Genomic DNA, 19,005 nt, shown 5'->3' with positions numbered 1-19,005 from the left:
AATCCATTAATTTTCCTGAACACAATCTATTTTTCCTGATGAATCAAGATGCCAGGTACTCCCTCTCCTTGGGTGTATCCATTTGACCTTTTTCTCTCTCTTTTTGCTTGGGTTAGAGCTCTGTCATCTCTCCCAGAGGAGCCCCCCAAAAGCAACTTTTATTTATCTATTAAAAATTAACCCTTAATAGTTACCTATGTTTGTTTAGCATGAATTAACAAGATGCCACTGGAGCTGAGGAACTGCAGTGGATAATCACGTGCCACACAAATGTTGTCGTTTCTATTTTCAGGTGGAAAAACAGACACCAATGAGGACACAACTCGGCTGCAGTTAGCCATGCGGAGAGCCTCATGTGAACCACTGGCTTCTTGATTATTAAAGGCCTCTCCAGTCGGAATCTCTTTTCTTCCCATCTCTCCCCTCATTCCCTCCAGCACTACAACTATTCTGCCTCTACCGCTGAAGACTATAGGAAGAAGAAAAATGCTAACTCAGTAGCAACAATAGGAAAACTGTTAAATGGAATAAAATAATTTAGGCACAGATGAGATGCTACTATACTATACATGTGTGAATATTGGAGTATTTGGGCTCAATATTTTTCAGATAAAAATGACTAAAAAACAATTTCCAACATTCCCTAAAAACCTTAGGCTCATTTCCTGAAGCAGTAAAAAGGAGCCATCTGGAGACAGAGAAAGAGTTTATTAACCCCTAAGCTCCTGGAGCTTGGTGAGGAAATCAGCCTCAGTTTGAGCTAATCTAAAAGAAAGACAGGACCTGAAAGGAGTACGGCAGCAAAATGTCAAGTTCGCTTCTAAGGCTACAAAACAAGAAAGCCACACAGTACAAAAGGGAGGAAGAGAGTCACATCCTTTCAGTTACTAACAGCCTCCTCTTGTGAGTTGTGCACACTCTTCTATAAAAATAAAACGTCTTCCTGGGAATTGCTTTGTTGATATTTTTACTTTTTCTCAGATCTATAAATTTTCTTAAAATGCATTTCCATATTTTAGATAAATATTTCAAACAAGTTTTACTCCTGCCTGCATTAGAGATAAAAGGAATTAACTCTAATTAGTGTTTTGTTGGTGCTTGTGATTTACACGCTTGGCTTTGAAGATCAAAAATAATGTACACGTGCATCCATGTTATTTACTTTTTCCCACACACTCTGATATTATCTGGCCATTTTCAAATTTAAAACATTGGCATCAAAAATATTGAGTCACGGGTGTTTGTACATAAACAGCAGAGTTTCAGGGTGGCAATAAAGCAGGAGGAGAATGCAGTGATGAAATGCACTGGCTCTGCTGTTAGGCTCGAACACTACTCGTGAGGCCTTGGGCAAGTCACTAACATTTTGGATCCTCATTTTCTTCATCTATAAAATGGGAATTAAGCAAGATATTATATATATATAGTGTTTTCACAGCGTGAGCATGAAATATGTGTTCACATTAACAGTGATTAAGAACATAGTCTCTGTAGCCAGGTACCCTGGGTTCAAATCCCAACTCAACTACTTATTAATTGGGCAAATTACTTTTCCGTACCTCTGTTCCTTCATCTGTAAAATGAGAATAATTATAGTGCTTATATCATAGGGTTATTGTAAATATTTAAAAGGTAAAATATGTTAACACCTTAGAAAAGCACCTGGCATACTGTATGTGTTCAATAAACATTAGCTATTATTACTCTAAATTTGTGCTGACCACTAAGGTAGCCAAATATGGCTATTGAGCCTTTGAAACATAGTTAGTCTTAATCTTAATGTGCTTTAAGTGTAAAATACATATCAAATTTCAAAACTTACTATAAAAAAAAAGAATGTAAGATATATCAATGATTTTTATATTACATGTTTAACTAATATATTGGGTTAAATAAATTATTAACATTTTACTTATTTCTTTTTGCTTTTTAATGTAGCGCCTAGAAAACTTAAAAGTACATATGTGACTTGCATTTTATTTGTATTGAACAGAACTATTTATAGAATATAAAAATTTTAAAGCAAGAAATTCATCAAAAAACCCTTACCATTTAGTTTAGTTAAAAATCTAGAATATTTTTGCTATGCTTTTCATCATAAATAAAGAAACACTGCAGAAAAGCAAGGGAATCACAAAGTAGAACTGCCAAAGAAGTTATGCAATTTTAGGTTGCATTGACTTTCCCAGGAAAAAATAACTATTCCTTTCTCCTCTGGAGTGTATTTGTTTGTTTTTGTTTGTTTGTTTTAGGATTACAATTTAAGAGAGATATAGACAATCTAGAGCATCCTTGGTGAGGCTTCTTTGAAGATGAGAAGTTCTCATCACCACCCACAGAAGGGAACAACTGTGGGTGAGTTAGGACGTGAACATACACAGCCAAGTGAGAAGACTTAAGAGGTGTAATAGCTGTTGTTATTACCAGGAAGTTTGCCATGTGAAAATGAAACTAACCCAAAGGTTCAATTAGGTCCAAGTTACAGAGAAAATGATTCCAGCTTTAATACTACATCAACAATTTTAACAATTAGAGTTGTCCAAAAATGGAAGGAAGGAACTACCTTACAGGATATTCAAGTTTGTTGCCAGCTCTTTAAGCAGCGAATTATACAGAGGGTTATACATCAGGTAGATAGAAGACCTTCAAAAGCTTTTCAGACTCTGAAATTCCATGATTAAGGCTTTATTTACAACTAATTCTGGGAGACAGCTGCCAATGCATGCATTATGACGAGAATAACTAGAGTTCCATGATTTTAATCAGTGTTTTGTTTGTTTAAAAGATATAATAATTCACTTGCATGAGTTCAAGAAAACAGGGGTTATTGTAGGAAAATATATGGTAGATAGGGATCTCACAAGACACAGGGAGAGCAACAGTGATACAGCAGACTTGACGGAAACTGTAACCGGAACTGAAGCAGCGAGCGGTGCTATCTTCCTCTCAGAGGCTGGTCCCTCTCCTTCTTCGTGTATCTGCTGTTCTCGGCATTCTCGCTCCGTTCTATTCTAGACACTCACTGGCTTCGTGTAACTCTGCTCAGGCATCACTTCTGCTTGCTAATTAATTCCAGCTTGCCTTTCAAGGCTTCTCTAACCTTGAATCTACTCCATAACCTTATAGCATGAGTCCTCCCACAACAAAGAAAAATGTTGTCTTTCTTTTTTTGTTCCAGTCTTTTCATTTTTCCAATCTCAGTTTCATGAGAAGAACAACTGGCTCAACTTTTCTTTTCCATCCCAGATCACTGGCTACAGAATGGATGGACTTTCCTTGGGTCAGATGGCTTCCACTGGTCAAATAGCTGGGGCTGGGGAATGTTACTTATGTAGAAAAAGGAAGTTTTCTACCCAAAGCAGATGTGGGTAGGGCAGGAAATTATTGATATTTCTAGTATCTACCCTGAAAGTTGGAGGTCATGGAGGTTATACCTAGAAATTTGGGGATCTACTTAAGTTATTCTCTGTATAGGAAGAGAGAGCCTATTCAAAAGGGTCTGGTTTGGAACTAATGATAAAAATACAAATTTTGCTCTAGAATGTGTTCTGGGATCCTGCTACTCAGAGTGTAGCCCATGGACCAGCAGCTTCAACATCACTTAGGAGCCTGTTAGAAATCAGAATCTAAGGCTCCACCCCAGACCTACTAAATTAGAATCTACATTTTAATGAGATTCCCAGGTGATTTGCCTTCATAATGAAGTTTGAGAAGTGTAACTCTAGGATGAATTGATTTGGTTTAGTCCTTCTGAAAGTTACCAAAGGCTTTTCTTTTACCAGCAGACTTCCAGTAGTGTGCTATAGCCGTGTGAGAACCAAGGGTTAGGTTGTCAGAAATTTTGTGAGTTGATTTCATGTTTGGTAGCTTAAAATTGGCTATTGTGTGGTTATTTAAACCATGGAGATGGCCAAATGTTACAAATTCATTTCTTTTGTACTGGGAGCCAGTTGTTAAACATTTACCAGCAATTCCACTGGACAGTTCTAAATCTTTCAATTCAACGTGGAATTAAAAGAATCTCCTAGGGATTTTTGAACAGAGAAGCTCCCATATATGGGGGAGGGAGGACAGACAAAATGAGTTCCAATTCTTTTCAAACTTTCAACTTTATGACAAAGAAATCATTATTCTGGATAGTCATTTCTTTATGGAAAAAATAATCTGAGTCTGAAGTAAGCCCAAGGAAGGAAGGGAATTTAGGAGCTGGTAATACTTAAAATCCAGATAGGCAGGCAGGTAAACACCTGAAATTTGCCCAGCTGACAGCTGGATAGTTTTGGAGCTGAAATTCAGGTGTGGAGTAGCAGTTTCTGTAGAGAGAAGAAAATAAAAGTTGGTAGATTCTGGTCCTAAAGACACCATGTGGGAAAGTTCATGTTTTTATTGCCTATATTATGTGGAGCATTAAATTGTTAAGCAAAACAATTCCTCCCCAAGTTAATGGTTGGTATGGATGCAAATGTTTTATAGTATTCCAGATGGAATGGTATTTAAAGTGTGGTCCTTGGACCGGTACATCAGCATCACCTGAAAACTTATTATAAATGCAAATTCACATGCCCGCCCTAGGCCTACTGGATCAGAAACTGTGGGGCGGAGCCCAGCAATCTGAGTTTTAACAAGTCTTCTGGGTGATTCTGACGCACACTACTGAAGTAGGAAGTAGGAAGTGTCATAGAGTTCCTTATTTTTGTTCAATAAGTAAACCCATTTTCAACTTGAACCCTGAATGAGAAGTGACTCTTCTTGCAAGAAGTTTTCAGTTCAACTGGAAGATGGTTGGGGAAGGCAGAAAACACAGATCTAGAGAACCACGGGGCTAAGCAAATATTTAGAAGTTTTTCCTAGCCAAGCAGGCAGGCAGCTGGCATGTTGCCAAGACTCCTGGAGCATATAAGCCTTCCTAGAAATCAACTGGGAAAAGTGGTTTTAAAGTGAACGTAGGAGACGTGCATAAATACAGTCTAAAGATTTTCTTCAAATACTAAGGAAAGTTCTTTATATAAAGAAAGTGACATCCTAGCACATGTAGGGACAAAGAATAGCCCGTATCATATTAAGAAATAAGCAGATATAGAAAGAAGGGATACTAGAACAGCTTATTCATTTTGCCTCTCTGGTTAAGAACTCTCACTGGGTCCTTACTAATGACAACATTTAACATTAAATGAGTGTTTGTTCTGTGACAGGCCCTATAGTAAGTACCTTAGTAAATTATTTCATTATTTGTTGCATATCACAGATGAGGAATCTGAGGCTCAGAGAGGTGTAGTAACTTGCCTAGGTGACATGAACAGTAAGTGATACCGGGATTCAAACCCAGGAAGTTTAGCTTAACCAGAATGCTCCACTGCCTCTCTTCAATGAGAACCTCGTTATGTATTAAATAGTTAGAGCCTTGGAGCTCCCATTTCAGAGTATGGATTTCTGTAGTTTTTATAAGTCTCAAACTAAATAACCTCTTTATATATTGTTATATATGTGCAATGGAACTCTGAACCCCACTTGACTAAAGTCATCAAGTTCTGGTGCTCAAAGTGGGCAATTAGGTAAGGTGCACCTCTATAGGACATTGCTTTAATAAGGTCATTACTACAAGCATACTACGTGAGTTCCAATAATGAATATTTAAATTCTCTTGTTTAACAAACCTAAATAAGTACACAGATGGGGGCCAATTGACTCTGGCTTCAGAAAGGGAGGGATATAGAATCTAAGGACCAGCATCTCTAATCTGGGTGTTTGTTTTTGTCTGAATGGATTTGGTGAACTTGCTCCAATTCTGGAATTTATCCCCAAATGAAATTCATTTTTAAGTATCGTGATAGCAATGGTTGCTTTGGTTTTATTCACCAGATCTATGCATAGTCAAGCACATGACAAGCACTCACATATTTGTGGAAAGAAGGAAGGAAAAGAATGAGGGAGAAAGGGAAATTATAACAGTAGATTCAAGTTGTTTGGATTTTTTTGTATAACAGTCATAAAAGGGTGTGGAATATTTGTAGTAACTGCTTAGGTGTTAACAAGATAGGCCAACAAATTAGAAATCTTATTCTTGACGCAGATAAGTGCAATATATAAATATGAAATAAAGCATTTGTGAAATTCCTAATTTTGGTCCAGCCCAATTTCCTGTAGGCAGCTTCACAGAAGCAAGTTAATTTTGCAGGCTTGCTCTTCTAAGTGAGTCACTAATTCATGCATGCATATATTCATTTATTCAACATTTATTGAGAGCCTCCTATGTGCCAGACACTGTAGAATGTGCGACACTTAAGAAAACAAACAAGACATGATTTCTGCCCACACTGAGCTCAGACTGGTGGGGAACACAGATATATTGTGGTGATGGTTGCACAACTCTGTGAATGTTTGTATTGTACAATTTAGTTTGATGAATTGTATGGTATGTTAATTAAATCTCAAGAAAACTCTTTAAAAACAAACAAAACCAGATATAAGCCCTTGGTACTGTACAAAACCATGAAGAGCTGGCCATAACTCCGCCTGGGAAGAGAGATGGGAGGCTTCATTGGTGAGAAAAGCCTGAGCTGAAACCTGAAAAAGTTCCCCAGGCCACGCAGTACAAGAGGCGCCAAACAGGGCACAGAATGAGCAGCGCGGAGGGGAGCGCCCCGAGGTGCGGGAGGGGGGGTGCTGGCAGGAAGACTGGGGCTGGGGAGGCGGGGGGAGCCAGACACACCTCCCGAGGCCGTCCCTGGAGGGTTTTATTTACACTGGGAAGTGATACAATCTGCGACCAGATTTGTTTTAGATAAACCAGACCAATAACTGTGACATAATGGAAACCATACTGATTCTTTTTTTTTTTCCAGTCAGAATAACCTGTCCCTAGGTCTCAGATTTGCCATATTAGAACTAGAAATGTTATATAAACTTGTTAAGTATTGTTTATTCAGTTGATCCTAACGCCACAGTTAGCTAGCAGGGGCAAATGTGGTGCTGATTAAGGTCAAGGTTAACTGGAAAACCCGCTGATCTTGCGCTGAGTGAAAAGTTGGTTATGGCCGGGACACCCACCTTGGGCGGTGGTGGAAAGCCTAGTGAATTTTTAAAAGTCTTTACAAGGCTAGAACTGGGGCGGTGGAAGCTGGTGAGATTCTTCAGATTTTCTGATTTTCATGCTTCCCTGGGTACTCTCGCAATCTGTTAAGACGATCGTCCTGAGTACGCTTGCGGAATTTTAAAAGGTTAAAACGGTTAGGACCGTATTCTGCAGCCGAAGAGGTTCGGGCTGTCCCACCGGAACCATGAGACACAGCGTCGCGGGCAGCCCGGAGGACGGGCGGTGACACCGCCACGGGGCGCCGGCTCCCGCGCCTCCCCGCCCCGCCCGGCAGGAAAGTCTGTTCTGGTTCCCGCCCTTTTCTTGCTCCTTCTAATCCCTTCCCCGTCAGCCAACTCCAGAAGGGAACCCTTTCAAAATTGCCTCTCAGCTGAAGCGTAGGACCGGTATCACCCGCACCATCCGGCATGGGCAGCATGGCGGCGGCCGTCCGCCCCCTCGGCCGAGGTAACGCCAGGGGTGTGCGGCTTCGGGGCAGAGATCCCTGGCGCGGGGTCTCCCGCGGCGGCGGCGGGCGAGCCGGGCTCTGCTGCGCCGGCGTCTGCCCTGGGGGCGGGGAAAGCCGCCTGCGCTTTCTGCGCGCTGAGTTTCCCAGAGGGTCAGCACCTCTGAAAAGCGACCTTGTCAGCGGCGTCACTTCCCCTGAAGCCCCCCGCCCCGGCGTGCAGTGGGGGGATGTGCGTGGGCGCCCCTCCAGCCGCTCGGGGGGGCCGAGGCGAGCACGGGGCTCCGTGTCCGACCCTGGGGTGCGCGGGGCGCGGAGGGGCTGGACCCGTGAAGTGAGCTCCGATAGGTAAAGGCGGTGTAGACGTGGGGCTGGACCCGTGAAGTGAGCTCCCATAGGTAAAGGCGGTGTAGACGTGCGGCTCACACCTGGGCACGCTAACCTTTACAAAGTGCTCCACGGCGCGTCCGGAGTGCCCCGTGACTGCAGGCGGCTTCAGTTCTTCAGCTTCCCAAGACGGGTCTAATCTGGGCCAGCCTTTGCCATTTGGCTGCTAATTCAGGCGTACTTCTTGGTAGCAACTCTTCTGAGCGTTTATTTAATAAGGTCCGATTAAGGGCTAGGATGACAGCCCTTTTTTGATACAATGCGTTTTAAATTTTGTTTTGTGTTTTTGAAGCACTGTGATGTGTGTTGTTATTTAATTAAGACAGATATTTAGGTGGAGGTAGCATCCAGCATCACCCCCATTGTGCATGTTTCAAATACCCATTTGCGCACGAATCTGTTGTTGGGCTGTTGATTGTATTATTAGTTTGTCTTTCTAGAATTGGGCCAATGCCACAGTGTCTTAATTACCACAGCTTTGTAACAAGTCTTGATCTCTGGGAAGGCAGTTCCCTTCACTTTGTTCTTGTCTTTCAGAAGTACCTTGAGCAACTCTGTGAATGTATTATCTAATTTTAAAAAATGAATACAATTTAAATTACTTTAAATATTCAGGATACACATACATAGTCTGTAATAACAGAGCTAACATACTCTGAGCCTGACCTAGATTAAGTTAAAAATAGGCGAAGACAAAATTGTTGAATTAGTTGTGTTTACTTGGCTTCAGTTTCAGGAAGTGGAGTGTCCATTATTACACTTTTTAAACAATGCTTAAGAATCACAAAATACTGATTGTTTTTGTTTTGGAAAACACTGATTAAAAATATAAAAATTATGAATGAAATTAGTATTTAATATTAATATTTTATGTTTTTTCTTTCAAGTATTGATACATCAAAGGCATAGTCTTCCCAAGATCGCTTATCAGACACCTGTTTATCCTTGTTCTGCACGTGTTCAGGTGCCCAACAGACATTTTGCTGCTGCTGCTAGGAAGTAAGTATTATTATTTTTTAGTTTTTCGTTTGCTATCATTTAAATTTTTGATTAAAAAATATTATGCTCGGTTCCATAAACAGATACAGGGACATATAGTTGTAAAAGTCTATCATCTCTACTTCTTTGACCTTATAGTTCTGAATGAAAGATATGACTTATTATAATAATATTTAACATTTATTGAACACTGACATTCAATTATGAGTTTAATCCTTACAGCAACCTTATGTAGAAGCATTCATTATTAGAGACAAAAAGGAAGGCACCGATAGATTCTGTAACTTACCCAAGGTCACAGAGCTAGTAAGTGTTGGGGCTAGGATTTTGTGACATAGTACATATTTATATTGATCTCTGCCCAGTTCCTGACACAGAAGTCCTAAAACCCTTGTAAATCTCCTGAGTGATAGTGATGCAAGGAGCTTATTTTATTCTACTATCAGGTATATGACCCATTTCCTGATATGGAGCTCCTAAAGCCTTTGTAATTTTCTGGGTAATAGGAGCACCTTTTTACTAATGAAGCAGCTCTTGGTGGGCTCCTGGATTGTGGCTCGTCGCCAGAAAGGCCAAACCATGATTAGAAGCTTGGAACTTTCAGCCCCACTCTTCATCCTTCAGGGAGGGGAGAAGGCCTAAAGGGTGAGTTCATAATTGATCATGCCTACAAGATGAAGCCTCCACAAAATTCTCTGAACTATGGGGTTCAGAGAGGTTCTGGGTTGATGAACACAATCCACGTGTCAGGGGATGGTGCTCCCAAAGCCAATGAGACAGACCCTTGTGGATCTCGCCCTACATACCTATTTATCTGACTGTTCATCTGTATCCTTTATCATCCCTTTATTATATAAGAAACTGGTAAATGTTAAATAAGTGTTTCTCTGAGTTCTGTGAGCCATTCTAGCAAATTATGAAGCCTTAGGAGGGGGTTGTGCTACACCCTGATCTAGAGCCTGTTGGTCAGAAGTCCTGGAGGCCAGACTTGTGATTGGCATCTGCAGTGGGGGCAGTCTTGTGGAACTGAGCCTGTAACTTGTGGGATCTAATGCTAAACCAGGTAGATAGTGTCAAAATTGTATTGAATTGTAGGATACCTAGCTGATGTCAGGGAATTGGATGGTGTGGGGAAAAAACCCATGCATTTGGTGTCAGAGTTCTTGTGATTAGAGGAAAATAGTTTCTATTTAACCATATACCCTGTTCTGTACTTGCTTGCTTTAAACTTAACCACATATCTTAGAGATTGTTTCAGATAGAACTGTCTAGTCATTTTTTTTTTATTGAGTTATAATTGACATAAAACATACTAGTTTCAGGTATAGAGCATAATGATTTGATATTTGTATATGTTGTGAAATGTTCACCACAGTAAGGCTAGTTAACATCTGTTACCATAGAGTTACATTTTTTTCCTTGTAATGAGGACTTTTAAGATTTTTCTCTCTCAGCAATTTTCAAAAATACAGTATTATTTACTACAGTCACCATACTGTACATTGCATTCCCATTATTTATTGTAAAATTTGTATCTTTTACCAGCTTCACCCATTTTGCCCACCCCTCACCTTCGGCCTCTGGCAGCCGCTAATCTGTTCTCTCTCTTTTTTTCTCCTTATTCCACATATAAGTGAGATCATCCAGTATTTGTCTTTCTCTCACTTATTTCAGTTATCATAATGTCCTTAAGGTCCATCCATGTTGCAAATGATAAGAGTTCCTTCTTTCTTATGGCTTAATAATATTCCACAGTTGTGAGTATGTGAAACACAGAGTTTATTCTTATATTATTATTAATTATTGTATTATTTTCCATATGAGCAACTGTAAACCTACTTTTGCCCTCCCTGTATATACCACGTTTTCTGTGCCCATCCATCCATCAGTTGATCTTAGGTTGCTTCCACGTCGTGGCTGTTAGAAAGAATGCTGCACTGAACAGGGGTATATTTCATTGTGTGAATTTACCAGAACTTAACCATTTTCCTATTGCTGCACATTTATTGTTTCAATCTTTTGGTATTACAAATGATCCTGCAGTGACTAGTCATGTATAGATCTTGTCAAACATGGATATATTTGTAGTATAAATTCTGAGAAATAGAGTTGTTGAGTCAAAAGATGTGGCATTTATAATTTTGATAGGTAATACCAAATTGCCTTTATAGAGATCTTGCCAGTTTATGTCCTTACCAGCAAGTATTATTAGAATGCCTATTTTCCCATATACAGTGCAGTCAAAATTTTTTATTGTTGCCAATTTGATAGGTAATAAATAGTATCATTATGGTTTTAACTTATATTTCTCTTATTATTGAGGTTGTATATCTTCTATATGTTTAAGAACAATATGTATTTTTCTTTACTGTGAATTTTGTGCTCATGTCTCATTCCCACTTTTTTGTTTGTTGATTAGCAGGAGCTCTCTATACATTATAAATTAGCACATGTCTGCACGATACCTTTAACGTTTTAACTGTTATAGTAGAGGAATGGACCAAGTGCTATGGGATCACAGATGAAAGGTCAATTAATTCTGTCTGGAGGAGAGTAGTGCAAGAAGTATTTGAGCTGCGTCTTGAAAAATAGAGTTTTGTAGGGGAATTTGAGAACGGTGTTTCAGTGGTATAGAGACATGAAAATAAATGATACGGTTGTAATACAGTCTGATATGACTTGAATATAGGATAAGGAGAGAGATGGTGGAAATACAACCATCAAGGAGTCTTCCTTTGAGTGTGAATAGTACCTGGGTTCTTTTTTTGTTGTGGAGAAGTTGGAGAAGTATTGGCTATGCCAGTTTACATTCCTACCCAGCAGTGAATGAGTGCCCAGTTTTCCATATTCTTAACAACCCTGGATATCATCAGTTTTTGTGTATGTTTCTTCAGTGTATTTCTAATTTATATATTTTGCCCATGTTTCCATTGGGTTGTTTTTGTTTGTTTGTTTTGTTAAAGTATTTGTTTATTAGGGATATTAATTATTTTGAGAATATTTTATCTTAAAAAATTTTTTTTATCCTACAGAAATTTTTCATTTTATATTTTCTTCAAATTCTATTCTAGTACAACTTTTGAAACAATTTCACTTATCTAAAAATCATAGTATAAGAAGTATGCATACTTTAAAAAATGAAAAATCATTAGCAATTTTTTTATGTCTGACAATGAGTTATTCAGTAGCTTGAAAAGGATCATAGTATTCATAATTCTAGTTACAGTTTTAATTTTTTAATCTACTGACTTTATAATATACTAAAAAATAGTTCTTTCATGGCTAATTTTTTTTTTATCAGGATCTGAGACAGAGTGGCTTGTGCTTACTTTTTTCTCTTATCCTTTGTCATTCTGAATCTTCCCACTTTTCCATGCATATGCATATATATACCCATGGTTTGCCGATGGCAGATCTTGTTAAAAAATAAGGCCACTGTGTCATCTCTGACTGGTTCTTTTCCTCTCTTGACATGACAGTAGGTTATCTTTCTTGCTTCTTCAAGTATTTCAGCATTTTTTTGTGGACTGCCAGACATTTTGTGTAGAACAGTCCAGACTGAAGTACACAGTATTTATGCCTGGAAATGCACATGCCTTTTCTGTCATGGCCTTGAATCAGTCCAGTCAGTTGATCTAGGTTTTGGTTTTGTTATTATGGTCACCATCAGCTTCAAATTTCTGTACTGTACACTTTGTGCTTTGGGTGGGGGCTGGGCTGTGGAAGGTTTCTCTCGGTGTTCCTGGTCCTGATCAGTTTTCTGTCTTGCCTGTGCAGCTGTGTGTGTGGGGGGTGTCTCTGCATACTCTTGCCCCTCCGCTAGTAGTAGACGGCTGTTGCTTATTACTCAGTGCTTGTTAGGGTGCGGAGAGGTATGTGAGAGATTCTCTGGTTTTTCAAATCCAGCCTTTATCTTAAGTAGGCCTTGGGGATGGGGTCTTAATATTTCTGTCCCTTGTCCCCATGATATGTATTTATTGCATATCTTGTGCGAGAATGTTCGAGCCCTTCCCCAACTTTGTTGGTAGAGGATACTGCATGCAGAACTGTTTCATTTCCTACCCCCAAGGATAGAAGTTTTAGTGTTTTTTTTCTTCTTTCTTTCCCCTACACAGAATGATTGTTTACCTATGCCCTAGAAGGTTTCAGGGTTACATGCTTTTCTGGCAGCAGTGACTGATCTCCTCCTTGCCTGCACCCTCCAGGGAGGATTTCTAGTCTCCTGGCCTGCTTCAGTGTTTCCCAGGAGTATCTGGTGGAGGTCTGTGGAAAGGCCCTATGGACTGAGTGTAAACTCCCCTTGTGTTTGGATCTCCCTGGTGGTTTATACTATCACACTAGCCCTCAAATTTTAGCTGATTTTTCCCCCTTATCTGCTTGCCTTTCGCTCATACTCTGCTATAGGTGAGACTTGCCCTGGTGGTAAGCATGTGGGATGGGGGGGGGGGGGGGCGGAGTGTGAGTTGACTCCTTGGATTTCAGGCTAGTCAGTTGCCCTGTGATTCCAGGGATTCAAGAAAAATTGTGATTTTTTATTCAACTTCATTTTTTAAAAAAATTATCTTTATTGTTGAAAGTATTACAGTTGTCCCCCTTTTCCCCCCCATTGATCCCCTCCACCCCACATCCATCCCACCAGGCCTTCTCCACACTATTGTCTGTATCCATGGGTTATGCATATATGCATGTAAGTTCTTTGATTAATCTATCCCCCCACTCCCCCCATCCCACCTTCCTGCTGAGATTTCTTATTGTTAAAGCTCTTTCCAGCTTTTGTTTTTTTATTTTTATTTATTTGTATTATTAATGACTGGGTTTTATTCTGTCAGCTTTTACATTGTAAGTGGAAGCAGAATTTCTGCATTTAGTTTAATGAATAAACCAGAAATCAGAAATGTTAGTGAATTTGTTGATGTAATTTACACTGAGAAGTATGAATTCCAGACATTTGCATTCCATTAATAGTTACATGCCCTAGGTATTTTCTTTTTAGTTCTGTTTAATTCAGTTTAGTTTGACAGAGGTTGTATGCTCCCCATAACCCCCAATTTTTCAATATAAAAGGTTTCTTTCCTTCAAAGGACTTGGATCTCTGGGTTCACAGATCCTCAAAGATCTTGAAGTGAGCTTTATTATAGTACTGATTTTTTTTTTCTTATATTGTTTTATTTGGGTGTAAGCATGGATGTTCCCCCTCTTTCATGCTTTTGGAGTTAGGGGACAGATGTGGCAGGGAGAAAGTTATTACCTGAGTACAGTCTCTTTTACTTATTTAATTTGTGTGGTTTAGTTACCCAGGTAACTGCAGCTAAATTCTGTTCTCTTTGATTCAGACTGCCAGGTGTTTCTCCCTCATTTTCCAAAAAAAACCTTTCTAGTATGATTTATTTTAGGCTCTGAGAATTATAGTATTTAAGCTCTCCTGGTAGGGCCTTATATAATACATGAACAACAAAGTTCTTCTGGATGTGATTCTTATGAATAAAGATAGACATTTTTTGGAGGGTCATGGAAAATAGGCAGTGGGTCTATGAAATTATTATTGATAGATTTTGTTCAATTGCAGTTTTTTAATTTTTATTTTGGAAGAAAGTGTTTTCCTTAAAGTCCTATTCAATCTGTGTTATAATGACTTATACTTTTTTTGTTTTTTACTAAAGCAGTGTTCCATTTGTAACTTAAAAATATTTTCACTGAATCACCTCAAATATATATTTTGTTAAATAAGGTCCAAAGTATAAATAAGTAAATTGTTGTATACCCAACTCAGTTTCTTTATGTATCAGGCTTTTGCAAATATTTATTGATTTAAAAATTGTATTTCAGCCCCTGGGCATTTCATATTAATTGCAAATTAAATGGACAGGTTCAGCCATGATTAAAAATTTAGTGGTGAAATCACCATTTATGTAAAGTAAATCTGTAGGTTACAGCTAGGACTCTTACTCCTTTTTTATTTTAGGTAGAGAGTTTATTACTAAAACAGGCTCTCTAGGCTTCTTTTTCTGTCGGCTTCACTGCTCTTTTACTAATATACAATAAAAATGTGATTTCTCCAGTTTGAAAGGTTTCAGTATTTTGTGGAGTACTTCCCAGGTAGCTGAGGCATGTTGCATCCATACACTTGGGCTCCTGTTTTGACTTGCGGTCAGTCCAGAAGGACACCTGTGTCCCATTAAAAACGAGCACTGGCATTACCTGCTATTCTGTTAAATTACTCATTAGCTGAGAGGGTATTATTATGATTATTGTGGTAATGAGGTTTCATTGAGGGCTAAAAGTGAGAATAGAATTATACTTTGGAATGATTTTTGAGGTCCCTTTTTTAAAAAAATTATTTTACTGTCATCCACTTCTTTCACATAAATTTTATAGAATCTTATGTTAATTTTCTGTTGCTGCTATAACAAATTATCACAGATGTTGTGGCTTAACACAAGTTTAGGGAAGAGATTAACTAATGAACTTATATGCATAGCCCATGGACAGACAGTAGTGCAGGGGAAGGCCTGGGGAGGAGGCGATAGCGGGGTGGAGGGGGTCAATGGGTGACAAAGGGGGGATGTCTGTAATACTTTCAACAATAAAGATAAATTTTAAAAAAACAACACAAATTTATTATCTTACAGTTTTGTAGGTCAGAAGTCTTGTAACATGGGTCTCCCTGGGCTAGGAACAAGGTGTCAGCAGGGCTTCATTCCTTTCTAGAGGCTCTAGGGAAGAATCTGTTTCCTTGCCATTACCAGCTTTGAGAGGCCACCTACGTTCCTTGGCTCGTGGTCCCTCTTTTTCCATCTTCAAAGCCAGGACCAGCATATTGAGTCTCTTTTCGTGCTTGAATTCTCTTATCTCTTCCCATCTCAGTCAGATGCAGGTGGGAAGGGGGAAAGTGTCTTTGCTCTCAAGGATTCAGTGTAATTAGATTAGGCCCACCTGCATAATTCAGGATACTCTCCCCATTTTGAGGTCTTTAACCTTAATCACATCTGCTAAGTCCTTTTTGCCATGTAGATATGGACATCTTTGTGAAGCCATTATTCTGCCTACAACAGAACCCAAACGTCTTTATAGAATATTATTTCACTAATTTAAAACATTTATGGTTAAAAGATTATAGGTGTGATTTGACTTTTATATCACCTATGGTTCTCTTTTTTTCTTAACTTCAAACTCTTACCTGCAATTACCTGTTGAACATACTTTCTTAGATATTTTATAAGCACCTTGTTAGCTTTTGCTTTATAACAAACCACCCCACAATTATTTGTCATTGACCACACGTCTGTGTGTCAGCTGATCTAAGCTAGGTTTGGATGAGTATCTCAGATGACCTTGGCTGGGCAAGTTGTGCATGTGTGAGTAGGCAGGTCAGGTGAGAATTGTCTAATCTAGCCTGGGGCTCTGTGGGGGCAGCTGTTTCACATGTCCCATCTTCCCACCTTTGGGTTAGCCCAGGCATGTTCTTACTAGAATGGCAGAAATACAAACATAAGTGGAAACACATGAAGCCTCTTATAACCTAAGCTTAGAATAGAGTAACTGTCACTTTTGCTTATTCTATTGGCCAAACTAGTCACATGGCTAAACCAAGGTGCTAGAAAATATAGTTTACCTTTATAAATGGGAGGAACTTAGCAAAGGGATTTGAATGGAGAAAGGGGTGTAAAAATAATATAAATGGAGCTACTTTAAAATGGAGTTGGAGCAGCCATCCCAGAGAAACTTGCCTTGCAGGTCTACTCCTTAGACCTTTGGAATGTTAAAACTGGGCAAAATAACCTTTAGACTGGGCCTAAAGCAACTTTGTATCCCAAACTATGTTTGCAAAGATAACAAGAAAGCAGATAATACAGCTATGACTATTTGGGTTTCTGCCTGGGTCAGTTTTTCCAGAATTGCTATTAGTTTGGATCTCAAATAAATGCTCGTTGCCTCTCTCTCACTTTGGCCTTTTGTTTTTAGGTTAACAGGGAAAAAGATACTCATCCAATGATGTAACTAACCCCACATTCAACTCTATATTGCCCCAAACTGAACTCACCACTATTACTACCTTCCTGTTGATACTACTCTATGCCTAGTCATCCAAGCCAGAAACCTAAGAAGTATTTTAGAATCTTCTCTTTCCCCTTTTCCTATATTCAATATTTACCTTGTAAATACTTTCTACTCTCTCATCTTCTTTTACTTAACACCCTCACTGTTCTGGTTTAGCCTGTAATCTGCTTGAAAAGAGAGGGAGGAAATAGCCTCTTGTCTCTAATCTAGCTCCCTTCAAATCTATTCTTTGCAGCTGGAATACTTGAGATACATTGCCTCTCGAGGGTGCCCTCTGTGATTGAGATTCACCAACTTCATCTGTTTTCTGTCTTCTGCTTTACTCTTTAGTTCAAGACTCAGCAAAATATAGCCAGTGGGTCAAAAAATCTGGTCTGCAATTCATTTTCGTATGGTTCATGAGCTAAGAATGGTTTTACATTTTTAAATGACTGGAAAAAATAAAAAGAACAGTGTTTTGTGACACATGAAAATTATGAAATTTAAACCAGTGTTCATAAATAAAGTTTTATTGGAACAACTATGCTCATTCATTTTTGTATATGGCTGCTTTCATATTACAGTGGCAAAGTTGAGTGATTGAGACCAGAGACCGTAAAATACTTGCTATATGGTCCTTTTCAGAAAAAGCTTGCCAACCTCTGCTCCAGTCAGGTAGAACTTATAATAGCTCCCTTTGTGTACCATTCTGTTTCATGCCTCAGTACTTTTATTATGTTGTTTCTTTGCCTGGCCAACTCTGTTTTTTTAAATAATAGCTTTGTTGAGATATAATTTACATACACAACTCACCCACTTGAAGTGTACAGTTTAGTGGTTTGTAGCATATTAACAGAGTTGTGTAACCATCATAACAGTTAATTTTAGAACATTTTCATTACCTTCCCAAAAAACCCCCACATTTATTAGCAGTCACTCCTCATTTCCCTAATTCCCTTTCCCCCAGCCCTCTATGGCCACTAAATCTAGTTTCATCTCTATAGATATCCCCATTCTTGATATTTCATATTAATGGAGTCATAGAGTATGTGATGGTTTGTGACTGGCATCTTTCACTTAGCATAGTGTTTTTAAGGTTTATACATATTGTAGGACGTATCACTATTTCATTCCTTTTTATTGCTGATTAATATACCATTGTATGGATGTAACATATGTTATCTATCCATTTGTGAGATGATGGACATCTAGTTTGTTTTTACTTTTTGATGATAATGAGTAATGCTGTTGTGAACATTTGTGTACAAGTTTTTGTGTGGTTGTGCTTTTTCATTTCCCTTGGGTATATACCTGGGTTAATTCTTCTTTATCCTTTAAGAACTGACTCTGGGCTTATCTCTTCCAGATTCCTTTCCTAGCTTCCTAGGCTAGATTGAATGTTCATTCCCTATGGCTCAAATAACACTTGTAATACTTAACACATTATACTGAAATTATCTGTTTGCATTTTTATTTCTCCATTCCACTAAGTTTCTGGGGAGTAGCATCAATGCCTTATTCTACTTTGTATCAACAACAAACAGTACAAAAATTTGTATCTGTTGAACTACAAAAACTATGCTTTTGAATTAAAATAAACTTTATCTTTTGTTATTTTTCCTGTCTTATGTACCTGGATTTATTTATTTTTTTTATTTTATTTTTTAAGTCTCTTGGAATACGTGGTGAGATAACTGATCTGGAATTTGTCTTTTTTCAAGGCTTGAAAAGAAAACCAAAAAGGGTGCCAAAGAAAAAGCATCAAATGAAAAACAAGATGAGATAGAAAAAATAAAGTCATACCCCTTTATGGAAGGCGAACCTGAGGATGATGTCTACCTAAAACGCTTATATCCAAGGCAGATATACGAGGTGGAGAAAGCTATTCATTTACTTAAGAAGTTTCAAATTCTGGACTTTACTAATCCAAAGCAAGGTGTTTATCTCGATTTGACACTGGATATGGCACTGGGGAAAAAGGTATATAGACTCAATTAAAACAAATTTATTTATGAACAGCTGTATGAATTGACATTTCTTAATT

The 19,005-nt window shown here is 38.6% G+C and overlaps 1 protein-coding gene across 1 annotated transcript in view; it reads left to right on the top strand.

Annotated features, from left to right (window-relative positions):
• The first annotated feature begins 7,409 nt into the window (after window positions 1-7,409).
• The window catches only part of MRPL1 (mitochondrial ribosomal protein L1), a 46,387-nt gene continuing 34,791 nt past the window's right edge, over window positions 7,410-19,005 (top strand). Inside the window, exons 1-3 of the mRNA XM_016207517.2 lie at window positions 7,410-7,540; window positions 8,813-8,924; window positions 18,683-18,941. Of these exons, the coding sequence (XP_016063003.1) occupies window positions 7,501-7,540; window positions 8,813-8,924; window positions 18,683-18,941 (411 nt within the window). The 5' untranslated portion in view covers window positions 7,410-7,500. The remainder of the gene's footprint in view (window positions 7,541-8,812; window positions 8,925-18,682; window positions 18,942-19,005) is intronic.

The sequence above is a fragment of the Miniopterus natalensis genome, chromosome 1 (assembly GCF_054644295.1).
Source record: "Miniopterus natalensis isolate mMinNat1 chromosome 1, mMinNat1.hap1, whole genome shotgun sequence".
Classification (NCBI taxonomy): domain Eukaryota; kingdom Metazoa; phylum Chordata; class Mammalia; order Chiroptera; family Miniopteridae; genus Miniopterus; species Miniopterus natalensis.
The sequence above is the reverse complement of the archived record's forward strand: the minus strand, read 5'-3'. Positions and strand labels throughout refer to the sequence as shown.